Source organism: Crassostrea angulata, chromosome 7 (genome assembly GCF_025612915.1).
Source record: "Crassostrea angulata isolate pt1a10 chromosome 7, ASM2561291v2, whole genome shotgun sequence".
In the NCBI taxonomy this organism is placed as follows: domain Eukaryota; kingdom Metazoa; phylum Mollusca; class Bivalvia; order Ostreida; family Ostreidae; genus Magallana; species Magallana angulata.
This window is the reverse complement of record NC_069117.1, coordinates 31,375,455-31,383,919: the sequence shown is the minus strand read 5'-3', so window position 1 is coordinate 31,383,919 and position 8,465 is coordinate 31,375,455. Positions and strand designations below refer to the sequence as shown.

The 8,465-nt window shown below is 33.9% G+C and overlaps 2 protein-coding genes across 3 annotated transcripts; one reads left to right on the top strand and one right to left on the bottom strand.

Moving 5' to 3' along the window:
* The first annotated feature begins 512 nt into the window (after nt 1-512).
* On the top strand, nt 513-4,196 carry LOC128156555 (laminin subunit gamma-1-like). Its single transcript, XM_052818731.1, has 6 exons — nt 513-924; nt 2,079-2,389; nt 2,496-2,626; nt 2,826-3,001; nt 3,224-3,399; nt 3,992-4,196. The coding sequence occupies exons 1-6, from the start codon at nt 564-566 to the stop codon at nt 3,998-4,000; spliced, it is 1,164 nt and encodes a 387-aa protein (XP_052674691.1). The 5' UTR covers nt 513-563; the 3' UTR covers nt 4,001-4,196.
* A 328-nt stretch (nt 4,197-4,524) lies between these two features.
* LOC128156554 (E3 ubiquitin-protein ligase TRIM71-like) lies at nt 4,525-7,224 on the bottom strand. 2 transcript variants are annotated; one of them, XM_052818729.1, is made up of 3 exons: nt 7,129-7,224; nt 6,827-6,896; nt 4,525-6,667 (listed from the first exon to the last, which is right to left on the bottom strand). In XM_052818729.1, the coding sequence occupies exon 3, from the start codon at nt 6,623-6,625 to the stop codon at nt 4,949-4,951; it is 1,677 nt and encodes a 558-aa protein (XP_052674689.1). In that variant the 5' UTR covers nt 6,626-6,667; nt 6,827-6,896; nt 7,129-7,224; the 3' UTR covers nt 4,525-4,948. The 2 variants fall into 2 exon arrangements, with proteins under 2 accessions (XP_052674689.1, XP_052674690.1); XM_052818730.1 differs by lacking the exon at nt 6,827-6,896 and having other exon boundaries at nt 7,129-7,218.
* Nucleotides 7,225-8,465: the final 1,241 nt, after the last annotated feature.

Sequence of the window (8,465 nt, the reverse complement as noted above, 5' to 3'; positions counted from 1 at the left end):
AACATTTATTGTTTTAACTTAATACATGTATATGTAAATTCTTATCATGGGGTTTACATGCAGCAGGGTTTTAAATAAACGCTACTATACACTATATACGGTTTGACAATGGGTTTATTTTACAATACCATCTTTATGTACGATATTTTTGCAAGTTCGCTTGTTTGAAACACGCAATTAAATTGCTATGATTCGAGTCTTAAAATGATAACATTTGTGTTGTTTATCAAGCAACATTTTTGAATATGAAGCGAGAGATGCACAGAGCGAAAGAAAGAACATTTTAACTTATTTCAAAATATCTTTCATGTTGTTATGTATGTAGGTAATGACATTGCGAAATGCTGGGATGATTACCAAAATTCATTTCGAAATCAAATCATTAGAAAAAATCAACTTCCATCATTGACCTCACACACTTACAGAAATAACTGAACATTTTCTATATAGGTCATTGACTACAAAGTCCTAGTTAAGAGGGCTTCAAAATTGTATAAAGCTCACCAAACTAAAGCTGTCAATTTTAGTGTGTGCGAACTGCACCAGACGAAAGATCAAGCAATATGTGGAAACCCGAATTGATTTCACTATGCTTTGGGTTCCTTTTCCAGAACGTTCATGGGCAAGATGAAAATTGTTATGATGACCAAGGTACTCCGAAAGTTTGTCTCCCACTCTTTATGAATCCTGCTTTAGGGAAGCCGGTAGAAGCCACTAATACCTGTGGACAGACAGGACCCACAGAGTACTGTCCTCTAGGACAAAGGACATGTAAGTTGTGTGACTCAACGGATCCAGGGAACAGTCACCCCGCTAATTTTATAACGGACAGTAATGATTTTTACGGCCGAACTTGGTGGCAATCGGACACCATGTTGGAAGGGATCCGTTATCCAGTGGTAGTCAACTTAACTATTGATTTAAGTAAGTAGACGTCTTGTTTCTTGGGTTAAAATTTATTTCGAATTTTTTCTAGCTTCTTACCTCGTTGATATGAACGAGTTCGCTGTTTTCAAAATAATGAGAAATGGGTTAAAATATATATTGTCAACAACGACATTTTTGCTTGGTGATTATTATATTAAAGCTGCTTGGTCAGATATTTTTGTTATTACATTATCAAATAATTTTCTATACAAAATATTTATCTTAGAAAGTTATGGACTTTCTGCTATTTACACCAGCAGAATCGGTCTCCTTTCAAAGTCAGAATTATTCAAAGTAAATAAAAATAATTTCTTTTTGGGCAAACGAAAAAACAAACCAAAATGCATCATGGGATGTCTAGAAAAGGGAACCGTTTGGTTTCGTCCCCAGAATGATTGGTTTTATTTACCCGCATGCTACGCATCGATTATAAACAAAGCAAACTTCAGAAATATTAGGTTTAATTGTAATTTGACTAAACATTACGACCTTTATTTATAGCGATGTCAAAATCGTAATACAACCATATCCATCTTGACGTCAGGGGTGGATTTTAACATGAGGTGAAATAACGCGATACCCTTTTTGTGTCGTTTGTTGTTATAACAAATTTTAAACATATTTGTTTTCATTGAAATTTGGCTAAATTGACTGGGAAAACTACTGCAATATCAAATATCATACATATACTTAGAATAACCATCGTTTAAAAACGTGCACAAAATTTGATATAAAATCGGACCAAGCAGCTTTGAGTTTCACAGTTCTTCACAGAATAAAGCTCTGCCATTTAGTCAACTGAATGATTACTGAAAGGTCCGGAATAGTAACTGAATGGCATAACTATGCCATTCAGTCAGCTTTGAGTCATCTTTCAGACATTTTTCAATAGACTGAATTGTAGAACTTAATTCAATGCTATAAACACGGGATGTTATTATGCATTTTCTAATTTTTGACAATTTAAAATGAAATAAACTAAAAAAAAAAAAAAAAAGCTCATTATAAAAATGCATTGTTTGAAATACTTCACTGTTTTGTTGTTTTATTGTATGTAGGCTATCATATTTTTCATTTTGATTTCTTTGAAATGTTATGGTATTAGCATAAATGTTTAATGATTATAATACAGTAAGTTTTTTCAACCTCAGAAAAAGCATACGAAATCACCTATATGACACTGAGGTTTAAATCTCCGAGACCAGATAGTTTTGCCATTTACAAGAAAACAGCTCCAGGTAGTGACTGGACGCCATATCAATTCTTCAGCACCTCTTGTCAGACGACTTACGGGAAACAAGATGTTAGTGGTCGCTGGCTCATTCAAACAAGTGAACCAAACGAAGCCTTCTGTAAATCCGAATACGGTGATATTTTCCCATTTTCTAATGGCCGCATACCATTTAGTACGTTAGAAGGACGACCCGGGGCGAATGATTTCGATAACAGTCCTGTTCTGCAGGTAAGATGCATTGTATGCTCCTTGTTGTGGTATATTTTATTCTATTTATCATTTTGGAAAATTAATAATTTGTTATTATTGTATTTCATGAATTTTGATTAAATAGGAATGGGTAACAGCCTCTGCAATTAGAATCTCTCTGACGCGAATGAATACGCTTGGGGATGAAGATTTTGGTGGTGATCGGGCTCTCAAATCATATTACTATGCAATTTCTGACTTCGAAATTGGTGCAAGGTAACTCATTACTGTCGCTGTCTCTTGATTGACTGTATACTAGTAGTCTAAGAACTAAACACTCTCTCTCTCTCTCTCTCTCTCTCTCTCTCTCTCTCTCTCTCTCTCTCTCTGAGAAATATTACATGTACTTATGCAATATTGTTAGGATTTCGGTTTTATGCAGATTGTGCTTTCAATATGTACATGCATTTTGCAGATGCAAATGTAACGGTCACGCCAACGAGTGCTACTTGCCAGAGAACCAGGTAGCTGACCATGAAGTCTGTCGATGTCAACACAACACTGGCGGTATTAACTGTGAGACGTGTCTTCCTTTGTACAACGACAGGCCTTGGGCCCGTGCGACGGAATCCAGTGCTAATGAGTGTCAGCGTGAGTGTTTCAATGGCTTTCGGTCGTACACAATCAAACATGCTCCTCGTGAAGTTTACTTTTGAAAACAATTTGCCTTATTACACATTATCGCTCATTGGTATAATTACTATACAGTAAAGAAACCACAACGAAATCAAAATTATAATTTCACGGGGAACACCTCATTAGTTCAGTATGCTTGACTGTAATGTCAGAGTCAACCATTATATATTTGTGTAGGTTGTGAGTGTAACGGCAAAGCGGATCGCTGCTATTTTGACGAGGATCTCTACCAGACAACTGGCAGGGGAGGTCGCTGTGTTGACTGTCGTGATAACACCGATGGACCTCAATGTGAAAGGTGTAAAGACAACTTTGTTCGAGGAGCAAACGGAGAATGTGAATCAGCGACGCCGGTAAGTAACAAAATGCGTATTTATTAATAAACATGTATTTGAATTCTCCATAATAATGAATAAGAAAAGAATAACCAGAACATGTTGAAATGGTTTATAGTAAGAGTAATTTTATGGTTACTATTTATTTAAAGAAAAGAATTCAGGTACTAACCCGGTGTAAATTACCATTACTTTTGCAAAAGAACCAAATTTATCACATATTGTCATAATTTGATGCGCAATGCAGTTGATACTTTATTTTAATAATGATATCAACAAAATCATGAAACTGAAATGAAAATTTCATTTGGCGTCTTAAATTTGATTTTTAGTAATTTGTTTCTTATGAATATTAAAACGTGCAGCATATATTTGGAGTAGAAAGTGGAATTCGATATGGCACAGTTCTTTGAAATTTTGCATAAAATAAGATTCTTATAGAAATATTTTTAATTGTAATTCAAAAAAAAGTTGTCGTTAGAATTTGCAATATCGTAAATTAGTAATTCTTATACCACTAGGAATGGTAAAGTTTTTGACAGGCCAAATTCAAAAAAATTTTTGTAAAAACTAATTTTCTTTATTACATTATTTTATTGATACTTTTCAGGTTCTTTAATATTCATCAAAGTGATTCATCAGACCTGATCCCATATAAAGGAGGCTACACACACAAAGAAAGATACAACGTCTGCATTCTAACACCAACTGATTAATAACATATTAAATACTACAAACGTATTATTTCTTTTAAGCTTATTTTTTTATAACTGATATTGAATTGTATAAATAAACACTTTTTCGCCGTGTGCTTTTAAATTCATTTTTATGCCACATGTTTTGAAGAAGGCAATTTGTTCGCAGCCAGCCAACAGAAACCAGTAAATACCACGCCTGCTTATATATCAGAGTAAAACAAAACTTACGATTTTACAGATATATTTTTAAAAGAAAGTTATATGAACATAAGAATACATATCAGCTTGATAGCAAATGGAAATATACTATAGTAGTTATATTTGATGTATTTTCAGCATAAAACTGAATTCAATTGCTTTAATAGTGAATATTAAAGACAAAATATACAATTAACATGACAATTATATGTACTTGGTAAATACAAAATTAACACAGGACACACTCATCAGTTCAGTTCGTTTATTTGAAATATGAACAATATAAAATTCTGTTTTAAACGAGGTTAGTGAGTTGATTGTACATCATGGTGAAAACCGACATTTTTTACTCACAATTAGAAACATTTAAGATAAATCATTCTAGACAATAATGATGATTACACTAAATTTGAATTTTTTTCAGCTAAAATAGTAGCAATGTTGTCAAAATCATAAAAAACCCTCTGATTTTTAAGTTACTGTAATACAAGCTATTATAATACTGAGTCTTTCAACCCTTGTTGAACTGCTACGTTAATTGATTATCGAAAGTTATTGTCCTCCAATTGATTTTGACTTGAATTTGTTTTATAAAATGTTTTTAAGACACTCGAGGAAGCAAACAAAATTATTAAATACGATTTTGTTTGTAATCGTTGGAAAACAGATGTTTACTGGAGATACTTGAACACGTTGATCTGTCCACCTTTGTAGTTTGCAATCCACAGTTTATCATTTCTATCCAGGCTCATGGCACCTATTCCCTGAATTTTGGGATGTGTGATAAATGTAATAAAAATACCATTCATATCCAAGAGATGAACACAGTCATTATCCGTGTCCATCACTAGAAGATTACTGTGGCTATCTGCAGCGATAAAACTCGGAGAAAATGATTTAAACTTTCCCTTTTCCAAATTGCCATTGTATCGCCATCGAAGAAGGCCGTCTTTGTCAGTGACAACTACTTGATTTTTGTTTGGATCCGACGCACAGATATCCATATTTTGGTTTTCTTCCACAAAAACATAGTATTTTCCAGGTGCATAGAGTGGCTGGTGATTTTCGTCATACTGAATCTCCTTAATTATTTTGAAGTCGCCCGAAAAGCGAGCGATTTTGATTTGAGTTTCATCTTTGCTTTCCATAGAAACCAGAAATTCATCATTTCTTGTGCAGCATATTCCAACTGGTTTCCAGTCATTGAACGTAATAACTTGGTCCGTCTTGTTTTTTGTGACTATGCATACATTGCTCTGATGTTGGTCATATACTGCGTAAACCAAGAAACCTTGTCTTGTTATCGCTAAATTGATTGGTCTAGTTCCAGACTTTGTCTCGATTTTTTTTATTACCTTTCCAGAATCGATCAAATTAATGGTTTTATCTTCACCATTTACCCATACAGTACTTTCAATGGGAGAAGCAAGACTGCAAATTGTGTCAAGATGTGTTTCAATTGACTGGCATAGCACTACTCTACTGCAAATATTTCGCAAATTTTCTATGTCAGAAGAAAACACTTTTAAGTTTTGTGGAATGTTTGAACGAAGACTTCCGAATGCCATCGACATAAACTTCATTTGTTGTTCACTTAAATCATACGAAGGCATAGAAAGGTAGGGACGATAAAATTGCATGCATTTAAGATCTCTCAATTCATAATCAAGAACATCTTTTAATTTCATAGCTGTTGTTAATTTGTTCACTTGTTCACGATGCACATTTAACGCCTTCAAAAGGCCTTTGATTTCTTCAATACTGTTCTCTAGAAGAGCAATATCCCGATTTTTCATATCAGTAACTTGTTGTGAGAATTCTTGTACAATTTTGTCAACTTTTTTGTGCCATTCCGTCCCCTTTTGAAATACTGCATCTTGCGCATTGTCATATATCTTCTTTACCTCTTCAATATTTTTTTGCAAATGAGCAATACTTTCTATAATATTTTTGCATAAATCATTTTTGAGGTGTTTGCATTCATCTTCTATTTGTTTCTTTTTAAAATCGCATTGAACTTCTAGTTTGGTGGCAGGATGAGCTTTATGCTGAAGTGTTATGCAAGTAACGCAAATTGGAACGTTACATTTTGAGCAGAACAAATCGCACTTTTCACTATCATGAGTAGAGCATGATGGCAGTTGAGGTGTAAATGCTCTTCGCCTATACGATACGATATTGTGCTCTTGAGTTGCCATGGAGTTAATGTGGATGCCCACGCATTGACCGCACAGATCACTTTTGCAAATTGTGCAGTGGAGTGACACTGTCTTGCAGCACAACTCACACTCTATAAAATGTTGAGCGGAAACGGTATCCGGATCTGCGGCGTCGCTTACTTCGGCCATATCTTACCACATTCAAATAACTCTTCAACGCAAGAAAAAATACTGTAATTATAAAAATGGTAAATTTTGTTTAATTTTCATTAATATGTACATCTACATGTATCATATATTCATATGATTACTAAATTACTAAATATTAACAATATTTCTGGGATTTTATATATTTCTTTGTAGAACTTTGCACACTTTACGTGGCCTTACTTTTTGTGCTGAAAACACTAATGCCGTTCCGTATGTTGTAAATGTCGCCATATTGGAGCAAACAGACACACTAACAAATATAAATAACAAAGAATACTTATAATGACGTAGCTCTGATTTTATTTAGTTGAATAAATTGTTTTAGTTTAAATAAGGTTTTGATAACAGTCGTACTTTCTATTTAGGAAAGCGTACATATAGGCATACGTACAGTTTATTCATTCAGTGACAAACGTTAATTAATGGCGTATTTTTAAGAAAACTTTGTAAACTTAGTATACAAATATTCTGTGAGAGCATACCTTGACAGTTAACCAGGGGTGCCTCCTCCCGTCCAGTTTGTTTTGTTGAATTCGCTGTCGACATCAAAACAGGAAGTAACATATAAGTTATCTACGAAAGCCGAGAAGGATCATTCGAGATTCGAGATTCAAAATACGAGATTCGAAATACGAGATTCGAGATTCGAAATTCGAGATTCAATATCTAAATTAACCAATCAAATCATGGATCTGAAACCTGTATCTTAGCAACATCAAACTGTTCTAAATAAAGATCATTCGTACCTGCTCTTTCCTACAAATAAATGTCTTAATAGCTCTTATATAGTGGTTATAAAATGGTTAAATTAACATTGATGAATTAACCCCACACATTATAAACAATTAAATTAGAAATAACACTGTTGGCTTTGCGAATCTAAGTGGTTTTGTTTGCCCTGTATGTATTTCCCCCCGAACAATTTTAACCTGAAGTGTATTCGCCCCAACTGTGTAAAAATCGGCTCGCGAAGAAAGATCTGTTTGATCTAAATGTTTTAGCTATGAAACGAAACTCAATGAAATAATCGACATGTCAAAATATATGTTATGATAAAGTTTTAAACCATAGAAGATATAATGATTTACAACCTCAAAGACAAAAATCCAGATAAGAATAGTGTATTGTAGGGTATGACAATGCCATTGTCGATATGAGAGAGAGAGAGAGAGAGACAGACAGACAGACACAGAGAGAGTTTTGTAGTGTCAAATTCAGTTTTGATTTAGAATTTGAAATTGATTTGATTTGTTACAAGCATATATAGACAATAATTAAGCCTCTAAAAGGAGAAAAGAGAGGAGGTAGCTAGGGTAGGCCACACGAACTAGCAAGCTTTAATTTTAACAGTGTTAGCGCACCTGTGATTTACATCGACTCTCTCTCTCTCTCTCTCTCTCTCTCTCTCTCTCTCTCTCTCTCTCTCATCACCTAGCATTTCCTTATCCGTGAGGGGGTTTGGGGTATTTGTGATGTCTTACATTAGCTAGCGAAAATGATAAAAAAAACATAAAATTTTATTTAAATTGTGTGCGGATGTTGTACTCCAATAATCTGTTTTCAGTATATACATTTCAAGAGGGGGGGCGGGGCTATATAGTCCTAATTAGTTTGCCAGTTATTCTGTCCCCACTTTGTTTTCTCTTCGTTTTCCAGGTTTTTTTTATTTGGCTCGACAAATTAATATAAAACTTTCTGTGTAGCTCCATAACGATGCACTGTAGATAAATTATGAGTAGTTTTACTTTTGATAAACAGGTACATATCCGTACTTGATTTTTAATTTGACTCTTATAATCGGATTTAATATTCCAATAAA

Excerpts from the sequence above, each read along its gene's own strand:
- LOC128156555 (XM_052818731.1), top strand. The coding sequence starts at position 564 with ATGTGGAAACCCGAATTGATTTCACTATGCTTTGGGTTCCTTTTCCAG. Across the intron at positions 925-2,078 it reads CAACTTAACTATTGATTTAA|AAAAAGCATACGAAATCACC; the intron begins GTAAGTAGACGT and ends TTTCAACCTCAG. Across the intron at positions 3,002-3,223 it reads CAGTGCTAATGAGTGTCAGC|GTTGTGAGTGTAACGGCAAA; the intron begins GTGAGTGTTTCA and ends ATATTTGTGTAG.
- LOC128156554 (XM_052818729.1), bottom strand. The coding sequence starts at position 6,625 with ATGGCCGAAGTAAGCGACGCCGCAGATCCGGATACCGTTTCCGCTCAA.